Consider the following 23,006-nt stretch of genomic DNA (forward strand, 5'->3'; position numbering starts at 1 on the left):
GGACTACAAGCATTTCTAGAGAAAATAAGAAGAAAAAAATGAAATGGACTTCTCCATAAGCTAAAATTAGCTTATGCTCAAGTTAGAAAAGAAAATTTAGAGATACGAGAGAACTTCTACATATTATAGCTTCCCTAATTTAGCTTCTACGCTTTATGGAGAGTTTTATTTAAATTTTTCTTATTTTTCTTTCCTGTAAGTGTTTATAAAGAAGTTCATCCATATAGGTGTGTAGTGTTTTTGTAACATCCCATTTTAGTAGAATAAAACTACCAAGTAAAACATTACATAGATGATAACTTATCAGAAACTACTAACTTCCGATGAAGAAGATCTTACACTTGAAGAACAACACCGTATCTATGCGGCTGCTTCACTGTCAACTTCACACTGAAACGACTAAAAAGATGTTCTCCTTAAGCTCACACCATTTAGGTGATCATCGCAAAAGAGAAAACATATACAGAGACAGACAAGAAGGGTAAGCTAGATAAACAAGACAATTCATATATATATTATATTACAATTTCAAACATTAGTTCAAAAAAAAATAAAATAAACCATAACAATCCATTCATCTATACATGTCATAACCTAGACAAGACTCATCCAGATTAGTTATGAATGTCGAACTATTGGTAGTCTGTGCACTTGTAATGGTAATACAGCTAGCTGAAACCAAGCTACCATACAAGGTTAGTCCATTTCAGTTGTCTAGGGCCATGATCAAAGCCTATAGAGAAGAACCATCCGTTACTTTCACCACATGACTCACCCCTCTCTACTTGAGAATGGATGATTATTAGTGTATCAAATAGACAATCAGTCCAAAGCTCCATACATTCATACAACAACAACAACAGGCACGACCATGCAACCACTCCACGAGTCATGAAATTATGTCCAACAACCATTCACTTCATTCACAAACTTTTCATCACAATATTCATATGCATCATTTCTATTCACATGTAAATCATATACATTGACTAACATCATATAAGATCACTAATTATAATTCAAAGAACCAAAACCAACCAAACAGTCATCAGAAGTCATATAATAACATAATTTTTCTTCAAGACATCTTATTACCCACACTTAGGTAAGGAAAATAGCTTGGAAACTCTCACCAACAGCTTCGAAAGGGTCCAAAACCCTCAAAACGACCTAAAGAACGTCCAAAACTGATACCCAGAACCCTGAATTTGGTATTTCCAAAACCTGAAAAAGAAACCAAAACTGGTGTGGTAGCGCTTAGTGCCCAGAAGCTACCCTCAGTGCCATAGCCACTGGAATGGTGGCGCTCAGTGCCAGAAAGCTGGCGCTCAACACTGGTGCCCCTTGAATGGTGGTGCTTAACACTAGGAAACTATCCCTTAGCGCCATATTAGTTGATAACACACTGTTTTCATGGACTTTGATGCACTTGAGACTTGTTCTAATGATCAAATGGATTCCTTACACACTAGAATTGATGCAAAAACATATTTAGAATTAAAACAAAGTACCCATTTGATCATTAGACCCGAAATTAGGTGCACTAAGTCCATTTGATAGCTCCAAAAGTACTTAAACTCAAAACAACACTTTCTAATCCCTATATCAGTTTATCAACTGCATAACCAAGTCTAATTACACTTGTTAGCACCCTCCAATACCTCAGTTTCATCCCAGTTATCCTACTTTCCATTTCCATCACTTTAAACCTCTAAAATGACTAAAGAACTCAACCTATGAAACACTTTTCACTTCTATGACAGATTTTTCTGATCTAAACCTTCTAACAAGTCCTATTTGATCTCCTAACTTACCAAAAACTCTCCAAAACAGTTTACAATCCTTCCCTCACAATTTCACTACTCAAATCCCAAAGTTAGAACCAAAAACATGTAAAAACTCACTCAAACCATTCACAACCTCTTATACCAGATTTTACTGGGGTTTTACATTTTCTTCTTGTTTGCAAACAATACGAAGAGATAAGAAAACAGTGAAGTGGAGAGCTTTGCATGTGATTACTGAACATGTTTTAGTTAGACTACTAATATATATTTATATAACTAAGAATTGGATCAAATAAAACAGTGCGAAGCTATGCATATCCCAGTAGCAATTAGTTATCTTGGCATGAGAAAGGATGATTTTGGTGGATCCTTGTTTGGTAGTTCAGTATAAAATCAATGAATAATAATGCATCTCTAGAATGTTGTTTATTATTAAAGATGAATTTAATAAATTCATCTTCTGTGTTGCTAGCAGATACTGAAGGAATTGGGTCTGGCAAAGACAAGTTCCTCAGCCGTTAAACTTCTGATAGATATTGGATATTTTCCTGTACATATCAATCTTGATCTGTTGAGATCCGGAATTCCCACTGATCATTCAGAAGAAATCATATCTGCTGCAAAGAGTCTTTTATTGGACACATCTGATCCAGACAAGGTAGGTTTTAATTTCCTTTACAATGTTGCTCAAATATGAGATCGATCATATATGTTTTAATGACAGGATTCTTTATATGATATTTTAAGTTCCATGGAGTTAAGATGCAACTTTTTGACGCTTCTTGAATTTGGATATGATAAAAAATCAATGAGCATCTTCCTCAGCTGATTATCTCTCTCTCTCTCTCTCTCTCTATATATATATATATATATATAGATAGATATATATATATATATATATCTATATAGATATATATCTATATATCTATATAGATATATATATCTATATATATATATATATAGATAGATATGAACAGAGAATAGTACAATATAAGAAAACATTATATCCTATAACATTCAACTCTTGGCTAGTTACATACACCCAAAAAAGTAGTGTAATGAAAGCTGTAAAATACAATAACAATCATAAGTTTAACACTTCCCTTAATCCGGAGCATATAAATTCTATGCACCAAACTTGGAACATATAAGCTGACTTTTAGGCCTTCTCAAGCACTTAGTGTGAACAGATAGTTATAACTGATAAATCCAGCATGGAGTTCCTTGGACAACAACTTCTTCCTGATAATATGACAACCAATCTCTCTATCTGCTTTGTTCTCTCATTAAACACAGGATTATAAGCAATATGAAGTGCTGCGTGATTATCAAAATACAACTTGATCTGCACAACATTACAAAATTTCAGTTCTTGAAATTGTTTAACCCACACAAGTTCTAAGTGGTCAAAGCCATAGATCTATATTAAGCTTTTGCACTGGATTTGGCAACAACATTTTGTTTTTTGCTCTTCTAGAGGACAATATTCCCTCCAATGAATACAAAATATCTGGAAGTTGATCAATTGTTAATGGGGCAACTGACCCAATCTGCATCACAGTACCCTATAATTTGAGTATTTCCTTTGTCCTCATACAGCAATCCTTGTCTTGGAGTCTTTTTGATGCATCTTAGAATGCAAATTACAACATTCCAGTCATCAATGTGAGAATTCCTCATGAATTGACTATCAAATCTATTAATGTTATATGTTTTTTGTTTGTTGTTGTTTGTATTTTCTTATTTTCTATTCAGTTGTATCCCTTTTTCTGTTTTCATTTTCTCTTTATTTTGTAATTTTCGAAAGTTACACTAGTTTGTAACCACCCATAACTGCCTATAACTTCTTTCTCTCTCTCTCTCTCTCTCTCTCTCTCTCTCTCTAAGTTCTGTCTGGCAGAACTGCAAAACTGTATTGTATCATTCCAAACACTCAATATTAAGTATTATTTTTACACAGTCACACGCCTATTTCCCTGTTTGTTCAATCTCTATTAAAATCCAATAGCATAAGAAATATTAGATCCTGTTATACCGAGATAAATGAGTTTTCCCACCAACCTCTTATATATTTCTGAATCTAAAGGAATTTCACCTTTTGTCTATGATCAACTTTTTGATTCGGATGCATGACAATTAATAGGCTTGCAGTTTTCCAACCTTGTTTTGTCTAAAATGTCAAGAGCATATTTTCTTTGTGAAATAATACCTTCCTTTGATTGAGTCATTTAAGTACCGATAAAGTATTTTAGATAACCAAGATCTTTAGCTAGAAAATGGTTGAATTAGTGCTCCTTTAGTTAAGAGATACTAGTGGAATTGTTCCCTGTAATAACCATATCATCAACATAGACCATTAGGTAAACACACTTCTCAAGAGAAGTATGACCACAAAAAATGTCCAAAAACTGCATAGGATGACTGAATTTAACAAACTAAGCTCAAAGTGATTGCTTTAGTTCATTGGGTGCTGATAGGATATAATGTGATAGGTTATAATGGGTAATAGGTGCAGGACAGAGGAAACAGTTTAGGAATTAGTTGTTAGTTTGGTTAGTTGGTTGGACGGGCCTTTATAACAAGGCAGGGAGCTCTTGTGTCAGGGGACTTTTGGATAATCTTGTAGATTGAGCTTTGGCTCTTTGTGAAGGGGAAACCCTTGGAGGAGAGAGTGCTCTCCTATTCTTTGTGTTCTATATAGTCTATGCAATAAAAAATATTACTCTTTTGTCTCTTTTCAATTTTGGGTTCCTAACAATTGGTCCGACCTGCCGGATCAAAGGTTGCAGATCAAGAAGTGATCAAGAAAGGGTTGAAACATGGAAGGAAGAGACAATACCTTGGAGAGGAGGACCAACGAACAGAAAATGAGCAGGGCAGAACCGAAAATGAGCATGGCATAATGAGGAAGAAATATGCAAGAAATGTGGCAAGAAATTAGGATTCTCATAAAGGGCTTAGAAAGAAGTGAGAAATCTATCATGAAAGGAAAGAAAGAGGGAAAAATGGGTGCGTATTTTGTGAAAGATAGTTTGCTAGACATTAAGAAAGCCAAGAAATCCTCATATGGAGGAGAAAATTCAACCAATAGGGAGAAGAAAAGAGAAACGGAAGCTGCTGTTTTAAGTGTTGATGGTTTTGCAGGAATTAGAGGGCAGGATAAGAGAGAAGAAAATATTCGTGAAGAGGAAGGCAATGACGAAAACTGTGATGGAGACATTGGTGTGGTTGCTCTTGAGTGGAGATAGTGTGGTAGGTTGTGTGTATGTCAAAACTGTGAAGAAGGGGGAAGAACTGTTGAGGCATGGGGTTAAAACAATGGTGTCAGGGAGCAACCTAGTTGAGTATGTTTACAGAGCAAGAGAGGAAAGAAGAGAGGAACTTCTGCAAGACATCAAGAAAGCAAAGAAACACTAAGGTGAAGGAGACAATTCAATTAATTGGGGGCAAAAAGGAGAAGAGGATGCCATTGACAATATTGAAGTTAGGAAGGGTAAGGAAAACCCAGTTTTTCTGTAGGTGAAAAGAGAAAAGTTGACCACTAATGAAGCGATTGACACCCAAGGTCAAACAACAGCGGCATCAAATGCTTCTAAAGTTCAAAACACCAAAGGATCAACAAAAGTACACCCAAACAACAAAGAAAATGTAGTCCAGGGGTTCAAGACCTGGCACCAAAAATCCAAGAACCTTTCTTGGAAAAATCGAGCAACAAATCTACTAAAGAGAGTTGAAGGGAACAGGAGAAGCCTGCTATGTGAGAGTTAGGAAGCAGATTGGAAGTGTGGAAATTTTACATGAGAGTTTGCAAGTAGATGGAGTAGCTGCCGAAAGTGTTGTTGCCACAAGAGCCGATGAAGTCAGAGATGAGACTAAGGATTTCACAAAATTGGGCTAAAAGAATCCATGAAGAGTGGAAGTCATTGGAGGAGGATTTGCCACCACCCAAGCCTCCAGACTTGAATTGGAGGGCAGTAGCCAGTGTGTTCTATTCATATGATAACATGATGATGATGACCCATGAGACCAAGTTTCACGGTTCCAATCTTGAGGACAAGGTTGTTTTGCAGCGGGGTGTAATGATGGGATATAATGTGATAGGTTATAATGGGTAATAGGTGCAGGACAGAGGAAACCGTTTTGGAATTAGTTGTTAGTTTGGTTAGTTGGTTGAGGGCCTTTATAAGAAGGCAGTGAGCTCTTGTGTCAAGGGAATGTTGGATAATCTTGTAGATTGAGCTTTGGCTCTTTGTGAAGGGGAAACCCTTGGAGGAGAGTGTGCTCTCCTATTCTTTTTGTTCTATACAGTTTATGCAATAAAGAATATTACTCTTGTCTCTTTTCAATTATGGGTTCTTAACAGGTGCAGTGTAATATACACTCTACACTAGACTCCCTTTTTTTAGAGTAATGAAACAGAGAAAAGAGAGAGTAAACTGATCAAGCGTCATGAATTTTATTGATGCGTCAACACTTTAAAATGTGTTGTACAATTCTGTATTTATAGAGGATTACTCATATTGATAGTTGTCCACTTAACAACACACATTCCTAGTTGTACAATAATAACCTCCCTCAAACTCAAGGACTTCGTTTTCACAGTAGAAAAATTCTCCACAATGAGTTTGGAACGTAGAAAAAATAAACAAGATGAAGAAAGATGCTTAGTTAAAGCATCTGCCCACTGATCAAGAGTAGGAATATGAGAGACTTGCAGTTGCTTGGTCATACTTGAGATTCAAAACAAAGAAAAAATATATGTTTAGAGTGCTTAAGGGACCCCCTGCACAATCTTCTATTTATAATGAAAAATTGATAGAAGAATACATGGAAGATTAAGGGACGACTGCACTAGACATGTTGGTGCAAAACTAGGGACGACTGTAGGTACAATTGATACATGTTTCCAACACTCTACCTCCTATATATAGACTTAATGATAATACATAGATGTAATTATTTTAGCACTCACCCTCAATTTAGAGGATACAAATTGTATGTCTAGTTTGGAACAAATGAACTCAATCCAAGGTCCCTTTAAGGACTTCGTCAACATATTTGCAAGTTGGCCATTTGGTCCAACAAACCCAGGACAAATTTCCTTGAACAACAATTTTTCCCAAACAAAATGACAATCCATTTCTGTGTTTAGGCCTCTCTTGAAACACTGGATTTGATGCAATGTGGATAGCAACTTGGTTGTCACAATACATCTTCATGGTATGAATTTAACAAAAATTAAGCTCTCGAAGAAATTGTTTTACCCATATAAGGTCAAAAGTAAGAGATACCATTGCTTGATATTCAACTTCAGTCGTTGATTGGGCCACTACATTTGGCTCCTTACTTTTCTATGAGATAATAATTTCTCCAAGGAAGCCATACTATCCCATAGTAAAGTGTCTGTCAGTAGGAGAGTTTGTTTTACCCATATAAGTTCAAAAGTAAGAGATGCCATTGCTCGGTATTCAGCTTCAACCGTTGATTGGGCCACTACATTTTGCTCCTTACTTTTCTGAGATAATATTCCTCCAAGGAAGACACAATATCCCGTAATAGAGTGTCTGTCAGTAGGAGAACTGGCTTAATCAACATCACAGTACCCGAAAACTTTAACATATCCTTTATCCTCATGTAGCAAACCTTGTCCTGGAGCCTTTTTGAGGTACCTTAAAATATAGATGATGGCATTCCATTGGCCAATACATAGGGTTTGCATAAACTAACTAACCACTCCAACTGATTAGGCCTTGTAATAGTAAGATAAATTAGCTTTCCAACTAGCCGCCTATATCTTTTTGGATCTGGGAATGATTCACATTCTTCTGTCGTTAGTTTTTGATTTTGGTCCATAGGACTATCTACATGCTTATAATCAAGAGCGTATTTCCTTTAAGAGATTACAATCCCATCTTTTGACTGAGCTACCTCAATGCTTAAAAAGTATTTGAGACTTCCAAGATCCTTGGTTTGAAAATGTTTGTACAAGTACTCCTTCAATCGAGAAATTCCTGCTACATCATTTCTTGTAGTGATTATATCATCAACATAGACAATTAGGTAAATACATTTCCTAAGAGGGGTATTATAATAAAAAATTGAATGATTTGCTTCATTGCGTTTTAGCCCAAAAATTTGAACAATTGAGCTGAATTTACCAAACCAAGCATGTGGCGATTGCTTCAAGTCATAAAGAGAGCAATGCAACTTACAAACCTTAATAAACTCCCTTGAACAACAAACCAGGAGGTTGCTCCATGTATACCTCCTCTACAAGATCGCCATGAAGAAACACATTTTTGATATCCAATTGATGGAGTGGCCAATGACAAATTGTTGCCATGGCAAAGAAAAGGAAAATAGTAGCCATCTTGGCCACTAGAGAGAAAATATCACTATAATCGAGGCCATAAACTTGATTGTACCCTTTTGCAACTAATTAGGCCTTGAGACGATCGATGATAGGTTTCTTTGGTCAAGAAATCTATCTATCTACTCTCATGGCAAACAAAAGAGAAAAGAAGTTTGTATATTTCTTCTATAACAAAGCTAACCCTTTACAAGACCCTAAAAGAATTAACAAAGCTAACCCTTTACAAGAGTTCCCTAGCCTCTTATATAGGCTCCCCTCCCCTAACTAACTGATGCTAGCATTTACAATCATAACAGTATCCTCCTATCCACCTAACTACTTTATCAATTCTGTTTCCTCCTCTCATAGACTCTTAGTATCCTACCAATCGACCTCACCATTTGGACCAACTTTAATGGTATAAACTCATTGACATCCAACTGCCTTTTTCTCAGGTGGAAAGGAAACCAACTCCCAAGTATTACTCTGGTCAAGAGCTTGCATTTCTGCAATCATGGCTTGTCGCCATCGAAGATGATCAAGTGATTCCTTCACATCTTTGAGAGTAGAAATAGAAGACACTGAGGATAGAAAAAAACAATAGGAATGCGACAATTGGTGATAACTAAGAAAATCATAACTAGAATTTGGGTTTCAAGTGGAATGCATACCTTATCTAAGAGCAATTGGCCAGCTCGAATCATCTTTACCAAGAGTCGTGGTATTGAGTGACGAGGGAGAAGAATTTGAAGTAAAGGATTCACCTTGTTCTTGAATAACTAGACTATCCATTGGGGTCTTGTGTTGGAGGAGATCAATAGGTGAAGATGATGGTTTAGGAGGACTTTAATTAAGACTGGAATGGGCAGAAACACTACAAACACTGGACTTAACCACTAGTATTGGAAGAACTTGTATGAGATGGGCATCTTGAACAAATGAAGAAAGTAAGGAGTTTGTTCAAAGAATGTAACACTGGAAGAAATATAGTACTTCTTGGTTTCAGGAGAGTAACACTTTGATTGCACGAGTGGACAATTTGTCTAACCCTGGAAACATGTCATGAACAAAGCAAACACAACCAAACACACAATGAGAAATGTGAAAGAAAGGATCATTTGGAAAAAGAATTGAAAAAGGAACCTTATTGTTAAGAAAACATGCAATTAGGATGACATCTCCAAATGATGGACATGAATATTTGCACCAAGTAGTAGGATACGAGTGGTCTCAACTAAATATCTATTTTTTCTTTTTGCTATACCATTTTTCTGTGGGTGTGTGACGACAAGTGGATTGATGTAATATACCAAGTGAACTCAAGACAATAGAGAAATTAGATGAGAATACTCTTGCATTATCACTTTAGAAAATTTTTGATTACTTGACCAAATTGATTCTTGATTTCATTCAAAAATGACAATTCAGAACGAAAAGAACAAATTTGTGGTTTAGAGAAGGGGAAAGTGAAATTTGACCGACTCCCTTTGAGGAGGTTTTAGATCCATTTGCCAAGGTTATGAAATGATGATTTTTTTGAAAGGAAAGGGATGAGAACATAGAAGGATTACTGGAGATGTGATTAGAAACACCTAAGTCAGTTACTAACATATTTTGACCTTCCATGGATTGAGAAATGGAAGTTATTGATGTACTTGGAGTTTCAGATGTTTGTGCCAAGTGAATTTAGAGTTGGTAGTTCCACCCTTAGACACATTGGTTGTTTTGTAGGAAAACCATGTAGGGAGTAGCCGTTCTTTTGGGTGTGACCTATCCTTTTACAGTGTGCACTAAGGACATCCTCGACCTCTATATCCTCCTCCTCTAGTGCCACGTCCTCCTCTTGCTTGTGTGGCAACCATGATAGATGGTTCCAATAGTTCATGAGCTTCCTTAATTTGAAGCATTGGAACTCGAAGAAGGCGTGTGGTCAAACTATCCATGGAAGGGACCTCACAACTTGTCAGAAGTTGTTCTTTGAGATGATCAAAGTCTGGATGTAAAGCACGAAGGATCATCACCGTATAATATTTGTCAAGTTTTTGATGTGGTGTGGGGAGACAATTGGACTGATGTAAAATTACCTATGAGGACAAAAACAAAGCTCAACAAAAAAATATTCTTTAGCATTGTCACTTCAGAAGATTTTAATTATTTTTTCAAATTGGTTTTAATCTTATTAAAGAAAGGCATGAATATGAACAAATGTTCAAATTTGTTTTTCATTAAATAAACCCAGTTAAACCCAATGTGATTCATGTCCTTTGCTAGTTAGATGACCCATACCATGTTTCCATATGACAAAGGAATTAGCGTAAAAGGTTACAAAACAATTTAAAGAGCAAGTTGATTAGTTTAGAGAAATTCAACTATAAGGACAACGTGGAATATACAAGATAGAATTGGGATTTAAAAGAGATAAAGGAACTCTACAAATTCCTTGAGAAGCCACATTGGAAACATTCGTCACAGTGGCGATATGGGGATTTAAAACGAGGGCATCATCAATCATATATATTTGTTAGAAAAACTGTTTCTGACGTTATTCATAGAGGAGCAATAGCTCATAAATAGAATACAAAGACATAGTAACTGAAAAATCCTAATTTATGATGGATATAATCTATCCCTACAATACAGGATCAATGATCCTGTACAATAAATATAAAATACACTGTCTACCTATTAATCCTCCTAGTTATCCTCTTGAATATGGAATGCAATTAAATCCTAATTATATAATTAAAGCTGTAGAAGGAAATATTAAGTGCAGCATAAATCGTGGGATTTTGACGATATGATTTAGGAATTTGAATTGATTAACAATTGTTGTAAAACAATGGTAATTCTAAATATCTAGATTTCTTATTTTCCAATGTTTCACTCCCTTGCATTACGTGATGTCTGTGTACCTAAATACTTTAGAACGATGGATTAACCAAATTCTTCTGTTAAATACTTGACCTGTCCAATCACCATGGTTGTTTTAAATTGCTGTTGAGGCTGGACTCAAACTTTTCTTACATCTTGTTGTTCTACGCTCGTAATTATTGTAATTGTTATTTATCACATGTTAATATCTTGTTTTTATATAAATTTGTGTTTTCATTTTGTTCAGATTGACAGGAAGAATCTTACTGATTTAAAGGTCTATGCCATTGATGTTGATGAGGCTGATGAGGTGAACAGTCAAACCTTTTTATTATTTGATTTGGTTGATATTATTTCAAGTGTTACTCCATTTATCTTTAGAAGCTTACCAGTTTATTAACTGATGATGCATAATATTTAGCTTGATGATGCTTTGAGTGCAACAAAGTTGCAAGATGGCCGGATTCAAGTTTGGATACATGTTGCAGATCCAACTAGATATGTTCAACCTGGAAGTATAGTGGACAGGTATCTGGTTGATATTCAAAGAGAAATTTAATTTAATATTCAGTGTTGTGTGTTTCTCTATAATATAAATGTACTTCATGACTTGCAGAGAGGCTATGAGAAGAGGAACTTCCGTTTTCTTGCCCACTGCTACATATTCTATGTTTCCAGAAAATCTTGCCATGGGGGGCATGAGTTTGCGACAAGGAGAGCTTTGTAATGCAGTTACTGTATCAGTTGTGCTGCATTATGATGGCAGGTAATTAAAATGCGCTGTAGCATTGTGTGGTATAAATTCACCTTCTTTACTTGGAGTAGAATATTTCACTAACAAGTGAGATAACCTGTTAGAACTTGTCTGTTGGAGGGAGGAATTAATAGAACCCCATATTTAATAGGTTAGAGGAATGTTGTGTGAGCTCATGAGTTTAGAGAAACCGCAGGAACTATATAGTGTTGAAGTGAGGAAAAAAACGATAGCTCTTCTGAAGGCGTGAGTTACCTAGAAAAATATGCTTGGGAGATTTTGAAGAAACTTTATCTTTACATGGAGTAAGGTCATAGACAAAGCATGTCCAACCAAAGACACAAAGAGAAATGGAGGAAAGATCTTGTCTTGGATATAAGAGAGAGTGAAGAACCTTATTAAGGACGGATGAAGGCATGCTGTTGATCAAATAACATATTGTCAAAATGGCATCTCCCTAGAATCGAGGAGGAACATTGTGATGAAGAAGAAGGGTACAAGTAGTTTCAACCAAGTGTCAATTCTTTCTTTCGATGACACCATTTTGTTGTGGTGTGTGAGAGAAAGATGTATGATGAAGGATACCTTGTGAACTTAGAAAGGACTGAAATTGGAAAGACATATTTTCAATATAGTGAAAAATATGAGTTTAATCTCCCTTATGTTGAATATATACATATATTTATAATAGAAGAAATATGGGTTATGTCCAAAATACAAATAAGGAATAATAATAAACTAACTAAAGATAAAAGATAGAGATAAGATATCTAATAATATAGTATATCTAACACTTTTCCTTAAGCTGGTGCATACAAATCGTATGTACCAAGCTTGTTACTAATATAATCAATAGACTTAGTGAAAATATCCGCTTCTGCACTTGAGTGACATAAAATTGTTAATGAATTACGAAGACGATATAGAAGACGAAATACCAATCCATAAGACTCCCCCTAAGCAACAAATTTGGGAGGTTGTTCCGTATAAATTTCTTCTTGCAAATTGTCGTTTAGGAATGTATTGTTGACATTTAGTGGATAAAGAGGCCATTGTTGAAGAGCCACCATGACTATAATAAACTAACAAAAGCCATCTTTTTCATGGAGAAAAAACATATATGGACGGGTTAAACGCATCGGTGACAGAAGAGAGGTCAGAAGAGACAGTAGCCAAAGAAGCTATGGATGAATAGAAGAGAGAAAGCCTAAAAATCCAATATTCTCCAATTAAGGCATCTGGAAAACGAAAAAGAGGCGACCTTGATGGTCTAAATCTTTGCGCGAGAGGAGATGAAATGCGCGACCACGCACAGTGGACCTGAAAGAGGAAAAAGAGCGACCTCAATGTTTTGAATCGCTGCTTGAGAGGGCCACCACGCACGACGAAAAAGGGAGTAGATCCACAACTTCGAAAGGCACTAAAAGCACGTAGGAGCTCTGATGAAGGTGTTGTTAAAGATACGGTGGTCGCTTAATTGAGACGATCAAAACTTTGTGGTTGTCGGTCGAAACAGGAACTCCGGACTGCGGCGAGTGCAAGGGCACAGGCATCGAAAATTTTATAAAAAAGAACCTTAGGCTCTAGATACGATGTTCAATATAGTAAAAGTTATTTATGGGTTTAATCTCCCGTATGTTGAATATACACGTAGGATACTCTAGTTATAATAAAAGAAATTTGGGCTAAGTCCAATATTCAAATAAAGAATAATAACAAACAAACTAAAGATAAAAGATAAAGATAAGATAGAGATAAATTATCTAATGATATAATATATCTAACAACATATATTCACAAGCATTGTTAGTGCGGAAAATTTTTAATAGAGGTGCCAAATTGATTTTGAATTACAGTCGAGAAACCTTGGAATATAGAAAAAACATCAAAAAGATTTTTCATTAAAAATAACCAAGTACATCGGGAGAAATCATTGATGAAAGTAATGAAGTAATAAAAACCCAAAGTTGAATGGACATGACTAGGATCCCAAATATTGGAATGAACCAAGGCAAAAGGTGATGAAACCCTTCTATTAACTCAAGTACTATAGTTATGACGAGTGTGTTTTTCTAACTGACAAGACTCGCATTGAAAAGACAAACTATGAGAAAAACTTGAAGCATTAGATGCATTTTGGTAGGAATAGGATGACCTAAGTGTTGATGCTCAAGATCTTGAGATGTAGTGGAGATACAAGCAATCGATTATGACAGAGTATAATCCTCAAGACTCATGTCTTGTTCCAATCGTGAGTGAGCTTGCTTATGGAAATTAAATTAAAAGGACAGCCTAGCAATATATAGCACAAAATCTATTGTAGGATTAGAAGAAGGTTGTGTTTGACTAATGCTAATATCATGATTTTCCAGCTTCACAGTGATGAGGTTGGAGACAACATTGTAAAGGCAATGGATATCATTGGAGTATACTTTCTTGGCTTTGTTCCATACATCATAACAACTAATAGTCTGGTATTGAGGCTGCAATAGACATCAATGGAGAACTAGAGAACGCTACACAAAGAGGCTTCGATTTCATCCATTGGGCTTGATCATTGCGAGAAATGTCTTTGACCTGTTTGGTCAAGTGGTCAATATGAATTTGGCCTTGAAACCACAACTGGACAACAACATCTCAGGAGCTATAATTACTCGTTTTCACATGGAATTAACAGAACAGTAGTAAAATTCACTGTAGAGGGGGTACATGAGTGTGAGCTTTCAGAAGCCTTGGGGAATGAACCTGAAATTGGGCTAAAAAGGGGCACTTGGGTGTGAGGAAGGAGGTAGAGGAGGCGTTGACAACTAGGTCTAGCTAAAAATGGATAAAAAACGTAATCTGAGACGGGTGCGTGAAACGCACATGCCAGAAAGAGGCACATGTGGTTGTCGGAGGAAGGCGGTATTGGTTACAGTGGTCACCAGAGTGAAGGGACGCTTGGAAACAGAGAAAAGGGGCACACAATGGCTGAGTGTACAGTTCACCAGAAAAAGAAAGAAGAAAACTGGAGATCGAAGATCAAAACCTTAAACTGCTAATACCATATAGAAAAGTATATTTGTTGAATGTATTGTGTGTCTAATACATACCACACAATATGTATTTATACTAATTTACAGAATCAATTATAATAAATTTTCACCTAATAATAAAAAATCAATCATCCTAATTTCCTAGAATATGTAAATTTTAATTTCCTAGAAATCTGTAACAGCTAATTACATGCTAATAATATGTATCAAGTTTGTTACAAATATAATGAATTCCCGGTCATGGTAAAGATAGTGAAAATATATGCTAACTCATCACTTGAGTTAATGAACTCAATCTTAATATCTCTATATACAATCTTCTCTAGAATGAAATGACATTCAATCCCCATGTGTTTGGTCCTTTCATGAAAAGCAATATTAGAACTGATATGAAGAGCAGCCTGATTATCACATATAAGTTAATCTCCCTTGTTTAGAAAATACACATAGGGTAAAGTATTTATAATAATGAGAATGTGGGTTAAGCCCAAATACAAATGGATATGTAAAAAAAAACATAATTAACATAGGGACTATGTTTTCTGAATTAACATAAACCACAGTATATCTAACAAAAAAAATTTTCCTTACATAATAGTGACTCTAAATCAAGAGCAAATCTACCAAATAAACTCCTAATCTCTATCCCTTAATTTTAAGAGTTTCTTACAAACAAATTTATGTTTATTATTAAATTATTTTATATTTATTCTACCGTGACTGTGCAATTTATAATACAATAGATGATTCTAGAGTTATATTCTTGGATTTGCATATGGTTACTCTATCACCATTTGCAACTGCAATATTTTTGTTCTTTAGTCATTTTGACCTATGAATTGAAGAGATTGTGACTAAGAGTCATATGATTAGTTGCTTGAATCAATAAGCCAAACGCCTTGAGACAAAGAGCCAATAGCATTGAATATATTCTTACCTTAGATGGGTAGGTTATACAATCCGGAAGACTTAGTCATTGATCCAATCATTGTTTTCAAATGATCAAGTTTCTCTTTAAAAGCTTTCATACTAAACATTGGAAAACACAAAACAAAGAGATAAAGATTTAACTATTATCACATTCATTTGTAACAAAAAGAGACATGTTTGGAAGTTGAACTAAATCAAAGTCGTGAGAAATCACCCCTAGTGCTCAAGAGGTCCCTACTTCCTTGTCTAGGGCGGCAACATATGGTTTACACCTTTCTGGCTCACCACCAACCTCAATAATGATGGCAAAGATATTGAGCATAGGAATAAAATGAGGTCCGATGGCAAGTGGCATGATAGGCCCTCAAGTCCCCTCACTAGGATAAACTCTAATAGGCTTTGTTGCTATCTTAGAAAGTAGACTTTAAGCTTAATTCAACCTCAAAATCAACTTTTAAGGTGAAATTTGCATGCACTTATGTATTTTAATATAGTCTTATCTCTAGTTATTGTGTGATCTCTAGTACACCTCCGAGAACTAGACATATCGAGCATGAGACTAGATATTTGTAGATAGTTTGACAACAACCTAATAGCTATTGACATGATAAGTCCAAGAAACTTGGATAAGATATGCTTCCTTACCATTTTAAGAAGTGAACTTTAAGTGTAATTTAATTTCACAAACCTGGCTTGTGAAGTGAGATCTTATATACTGTAACTTGGCTTTATTTTAGTTAATGCAAGATCTTTAACAAAGATTAATGAAGTGTTAATGATATAAAACTGTTAACTCTTAAAGCTCTGTAGTAACTCAAGTCTTTGTTTTTCTATGTACTCAGGTCCTGAATTACTAATTCCTTTTCTGTTGAAACAAGTTAACATACAGGCATAGAAGGGTCATTTGAAATATGTGCTGAACCTCTGCTTAATTTTTCCTGTCAATGAGAAGACATCGCAGTGACAATAATAACTAAATGACATTCTAATATTGATGCCCACTGTGGGTGTAACAGCATTGCAGAATATTCAGTTTTTAACTCAGTGATTAAACCAACATACATGCTGACATATGAGAGTGCATCCGAGCTACTCCATTTGAATCTTCAGGAGGAGGGTGAGCTCAGAATTTTGTCTGAGGCTGCAAACCTTAGATCAAATTGGCGTCGTCAACAGGTATATTGTAGTTTGTTCTTTTAACTCAGGCATATAAAATTTGTGTTTGGAGGTATTTGAGTTTTTTCTTTCTTCCTTTTGATAGAAGGAATTCATTCTAGCCTACGTCAGATAATGTTCTTTATTTGAAAAATCATATATCTATTATTCAGTTAAGGAAGGTTTCCATTAACTTCATCAATGATTCCAAGTATTGCAGGTTCTAACACTGCCTTAAAAACCTTAGAACTGTCAATTATTTCTCCATCAATATATTATGTCAAGAGTCTTTGGTCCATTCCACGGAATCTAGTATTATATTTCCCAATAACAATGCTAGTACTACTCTGTTCTGGAATTTGTCTCATAACTTGGAAGTTCATTACCCTCTGATAAGTTACACAAATATGCTTTATTGTTTAATCTTTTGTTATTTAGCAAAGGGAACCACAAATATTGTTAATTGTATCATGATTTGAGGGATGAATTTCATTTTTTTCCTTTTTTTTTGTTGCTGCAGAAAAGCTTCTTTGATCTAACAACACACATATAGGAATGTCTATACTATTGATTATTGTTCAATAATAGTTTTTATCTGAGTGTGCTTGAATGGATTTGGCAGTGATTGAATTCCATGCATGTGGATTCATAAAAGCATTTGGAATTATTTGCATAAGTTAAAAATTGTTGAGAATTAATATCCTCTATTAGTAAACATTTCCTCTTCCTGCGCATGTTCAGGGTGCCATTGAGACGTCAACTTTAGATACTCGGATTAAAGTATTTAATCCAGAGGATCCAGAGCCATCATTAAAACTTTATGTGGAAAACCAGGCAGATCCTGCCATGCGTTTAGTCTTTGAGATGATGATACTCTGTGGAGAAGCTATTGCCACGTTTGGATCTCAGAATGACATTCCCTTACCATACAGGGGACAGCCCCAATCAGATATAAATGTTTCCGAATTTTCCCATCTTCCAGAAGGACCTGTTAGGAGCTTTGCACTGGTCAGGGTAATGCGTGCGGCTGAAATTGATTTTAGGAAGCCAGCACGCCATGGTGTTTTGGGGATTCCTGGTTATGTTCAGTTTACATCTCCCATCCGTAGATATTTGGATCTTCTTGCACATTATCAAGTAAGTCGTTTTCAATTTTATAGTTCATAGTTATAATAGATTGCAGTATTGATGCTTCTAGATACTTGCTATGAAATTTGAATTTTTAAGAAGGAATGAGGAAAGTGAAACAAAATGAAAATATCATGATACATGTTCCCTTCAATGAGGGACAGGATGCGGACTGTGCATCACTAGGCATTATTAAAAATATTTCACTTGAGATTAATAAGAGAGAATATAAAATTGGAGGGCTTGAAAGACCCTTCCTATGATCTTCTATTTATAATGATAGAAAAATGATACAATGAGGAGATAAAAGATCAAAAGATCACCCTAGACCCTAGGTACAATTCATAGAGTGCACTAAATTCCTAGGTACAAAACTAGGTACTAATCATAATTATATCCGATAAATGGTTCCCAATGCACTACTTATTACTTATTTCAACACTCTCTCTCAAATTGGAGCATACAAATTGTATGTCCCAAGCTTGGAACTTATAAACTCAACTAAAGGAACACTTATGCAAACATTTTCAAACCAATGGTCTTTTTAGTCTCAAATATTTCTTCGGTATTGAAGTAGTCTAGTCAAAAGGTGTTATTACTGCATTTAGGAGTAGACCACACAGCAAATGCGTCTTGTTATATAGATAATTTCTATTGGTGTAAGATGGCTCTAGAAGCACTGGAGGGGATTGAATAGAGCTTGTAAACAATTTATACTTTTTTGTGTAGATATAGAACAACTAAATAAGAGTATAAATGATAGAGAGCACACACAAAATTCATACTAGTTCACCCTTAACGCAAGGGCTATGTTAGTCTCTGAAGCACCAAGCTTAAGAAGTTTCCCTAATCAAATATACCAATCATGGATATCAAACTCACTATTCAACACATAGAATCATCCGAGTTTACATTCCCACACCCATTTCCTGAGTTAACTAACTTGATTTTGGAGCAGACTTGCTAAACTTATCATGAACGTGGTGAACTCGACTAAACTCGCGATCCAACACCCGAGATGGCAAGTCCATATGACTTTTCTTCAACCCAAAAAAGACACCAAAGATTATTGTTTCCTATGCAAAATCAGCTCGATTCGTTCTTCTCCTCCATTGTTACTTGTGATTGTTGATGCAACGTAGTTTTGTTCTGGTCGTTCGCCATTGTCTCGTTGGTGACCCATTGTTGCACGATCTTCCTATGCTGTGTTGGTGTTGCGCCACTATTATGTTGGTGCTACACTCCTAAGTGTAGGAGTAAAGTTTCATGAGAGATAATGTTTTAGGATTTCCTTTCTTCTAATATGGGCTTCCATCAACCTTTTTATTATATAAAATATAGTAAATAATGTAACTAATTAAAGTTATATAAAAGAATATTTAAAGTTATTATAAGAGAATAATAATATTAGAAAAATATAAAAAATATTTAAATAATATAATATAATAATCTAATAGTAATAATAGTAATAATATTATATTAAAAAAATTTAAAATTATTTATAGAATCATATAACAATAAAATATTATATTATTTATAGATATTTTAATTTTTTTATTTAAAGTAAATTCTTACGAGTTTACGTGAACTCTCGATTTGACAACCTTAATACCAATTTTGATCACGATAAGTACTCAAATCTTTGCAAGTTATGACTATCAACCTCTTTATGAATCATATGTATCAACCTCTCCAAGTGTGTACAACCTCTCAATTGAATAATGAAAAAACACTCTCACAGAGAGTACAAATAAAGTTTGCAAGGGTAAACTTCATAATATGAAGAATGCTACAATGGCTTTTCTCACAACCCTTTAATGAAGCAAACTATTTTAATGGACGTGATAAGCTCTTGTCTTTCTGAGTATTCTTTTCTCTAGTGTATTCATTGTATATTTTTTCTCTTCTCTTTTATGTATTTGAGTATGTCTATGTATTGCTTTTCATGTTGTGTCTCTCTTGATGAACTTGCCATCTATTGTATATTTCTTGTGTGTTTCTTCATAACCTTGTTCCTCAATTTATAGGAATTTTGGGATTATGACCGTTGAGGCTTTTTGATAGGTTTCTTTAGTCAAAAAACCAATCTTTCACTCCTCACAGTACCCACACACAAAATAAAGAATATGTATGTATATTGCTTTGTAATCAAAGAATGAAGTGTTTACAATCTTACTCTCAAGGGAGCACTCTCCCTCTATAGGAACAACCTCTTGTTAATACACTGAATATCAAAAGCTACCTTCACACAAGACCTCCCTGCCTTCTTATAAAGCCCCTCTCAACCAACTAACCAACTAACAATTAATTCTTAACTATTTCCTTTGTCCTGTACCTATTACCCATTATAACCTATCATATTATATCCTATCATCACACCCCTCTGCAAAACAACCTTGTCCTCAAGGTTGGAACCGTGAAACTTGATCTCATGGGTCATCTTCTATCATAGGAAGGGAATCCACTGGCTACTGCCCTGCAATTCAAGTCTGAAGGCTTGGGTGGTGGTCGATATGAGAGAATTGTTGACTCCTTTTGTTCCATTAATGATAAGAGTTGCTTTTTTTCTAGAATTCCCATGGACCATGTGATTGTTCTATACTGCTTTGTGACCTGGTGACCACTTACATGGGCCTATATATTAGCAATTCTCTAATGAATGATCAGTAATTCTTTTCTCTTCTTCCAGTCCCAAAATTTTTTCTGTACTTTTATAGCAGCAACACTTGCTAAACCCTCTCCTTGTCCAGATTTGTTCATCCTAGAAGCTAAAAAGGAAAGAGCTTGTTGATCTAACCATCCAATTTCCTCATCATCATCATGTTGAGCTAACTGTTTCCTCTGAATGTTATATTGTAGTCCTGCAAAGAATATCCCTGCCATTGGTCTTCTGGTATTTTATATGTTTGTGACAACCATATCTTGAATTCTTGGATGAACTTTTCCCCACTCAAAACAACTGCATCTTCTACTTTATTCCCAGCCATAATAGTCACCATGTTCCCACCATATTTTGCTTTCTTTCCTCTATCATAACCCTTCTTCACTATTTTGACATACACACCACAACCTACCCCACTATCTCCCGTAAAAACAACAACTTTTGCCACTTTCTCAGTAGCAACAACAATGTCTCCATCACAGTTTTCATCTTTGCCTTCCCCTTCACATGTATTTTCTTCTCTCCTATCTTGCCCTCTAATTCCTGCAAAACAATCAACACTCAAAACAACAACTTCTGACACTCTACTCCTTGATGTAATGGTAACAACATCCCCATCATGGTCTTGGTCAACCCTGTCCTCTGTACTGATAACTGTTTCTCTTTCCTTCTCCCAATTATTTGAATTTTCCCCTCCATCTAAAGGTTTCTTGGCTTTCTTGATGTCTAGTAGACTATCTTGCCCAACCTCCATACTTATCTTTCCTTTTTTCTTTCCTTTCAAGACATCTTGAAGAAATTCCTCTCTCCTTCCTATTTTTCTTCTAATCCTTTTTCCTGGTTACGTGCCCTTCCTCCAAGAACTCGTATGAGTTCTTTGATTTCCTGCTGCATTTCTTACATATTTCTTCTCCATTCTGCCATGCTCATTTTCGGTTCTGCCTTGCTCATTTTCTGTTCGCTGGTCCTCCTCTCCAAGGTATTGTCTTTTCCTTCCATGCTTCCACCCTTTCTTGATCACTTCTTGATCCGTGTTAGGATATTTATCCTATTTTATCATCATTATAGTGTGTCAAGAGTTACCCTATTTATCATGATTATATTGTGTCTAGGATTACCTTATTTATCATGATTATATTGTGTGTAGGGTTACCCTATTTATCATGTCCTTGTGTATCAATTTATTCTTATAAATAGAAGATTGTGAGAGGGATCAATTAAGCCCTCTAGAATTATTTTACAGTTTCAATCTTAAGTTGGTATCAGAGTGGGGGGTCGATCCCGCTCTGGTTTCTGTCTCGTAATATATATCTGTACGGCGCCATAGTTCCTCGTCGCCTGCCACCGTCCGCCGCCGGCCACTGTCCACCGCCTGCCACCGTCGTCCATCACTGTCACAGTTTCCTTCGTCTAAACCCTTAGGGTTTTCTTGTTCCTCGCTAGCACTATTCGTCTTCTTCAGAAATGGCGTCTGGCAGTACTCTTTCCTTCTTCGGAAGTCTATCAATTACCTTCGAGAAGCTAAATGGAAAAAATTATCTATCATGGTCTGCTGCCATTGAAATGTGGTTCCTATGCCAAGGGCATTATGACCACCTTAAGCGAGATGGAAGCCATGTGCCTACTGAAAAAGCTGATCAGTGGAAACAAGTAGATTTCCAGTTGTGTGCCCTGTAATGGCAATCAGTGGAACCCAAACTTCTTGTATCTTTGAGGACTTTCAAAACTTGTCACTTCTTTTGGAAGAAAGCCCAAAGCATTTATGCCAACGATATTCAACGTCTCTATGACACTACGAACAAGCTTGCATCTCTTAAAATGGCAGACCATGATATGGTGTCCTTCATGGCTGAAGCCCAATCTGTTGTCGAAGAACTTAGGATGTTTTTTGAAGTAGATCCATTAGAGGATATCAAAAAGAAACTAGACAAATTTTACATGGTGTTGATCCTTCGTGCCCTATATCCCGATTTTGATCATCTCATAGATCAACTTCTAACTAGTCATGAGGTCCCCTTTATGGAAACATTGACCACTCGCCTTCTGCGTGTCCCAATACCTCAAACTCAAGAAGCGCATGAACTAGTGGAACCATTTGTCATGGTTGCCACACGAGGAAGAGGAGGACGTGGCACTAGAGGAGGAGGACGAGGAGGTCGGGGACGTCCTTAATGCACATACTGTAAAAGGATGGGTCATACTCAAGAGAATTGCTACTCCTTACATGGTTTCCCTTCCAAAACCGCCAATATTTCGAAGACTGAAACTTCCACTTCGAAGACTGAAACTTCCACTTCTATGTTTTCTGAGGATGAATATCAAGAGTATTTAA

The 23,006-nt window shown here is 35.8% G+C and overlaps 1 protein-coding gene across 3 annotated transcripts in view; it reads left to right on the forward strand.

Moving 5' to 3' along the window:
• Positions 1-23,006, forward strand: part of LOC108347491 (ribonuclease II, chloroplastic/mitochondrial) — a 34,072-nt gene that overhangs the window by 3,045 nt on the left and 8,021 nt on the right. For 2 of the 3 annotated variants that reach the window (XM_017586767.2, XM_017586768.2), the window contains 6 exons: positions 2,263-2,445; positions 11,258-11,320; positions 11,432-11,538; positions 11,627-11,776; positions 16,746-16,905; positions 17,626-18,021. In XM_017586767.2, the coding sequence (XP_017442256.1) occupies positions 2,263-2,445; positions 11,258-11,320; positions 11,432-11,538; positions 11,627-11,776; positions 16,746-16,905; positions 17,626-18,021 (1,059 nt within the window). The remainder of the gene's footprint in view (positions 1-2,262; positions 2,446-11,257; positions 11,321-11,431; positions 11,539-11,626; positions 11,777-16,745; positions 16,906-17,625; positions 18,022-23,006) is intronic. The other variant, XM_052868403.1, reaches the window with a different exon arrangement.

The sequence above is a fragment of the Vigna angularis genome, chromosome 9 (genome assembly GCF_016808095.1).
Source record: "Vigna angularis cultivar LongXiaoDou No.4 chromosome 9, ASM1680809v1, whole genome shotgun sequence".
NCBI lineage: Eukaryota > Viridiplantae > Streptophyta > Magnoliopsida > Fabales > Fabaceae > Vigna > Vigna angularis.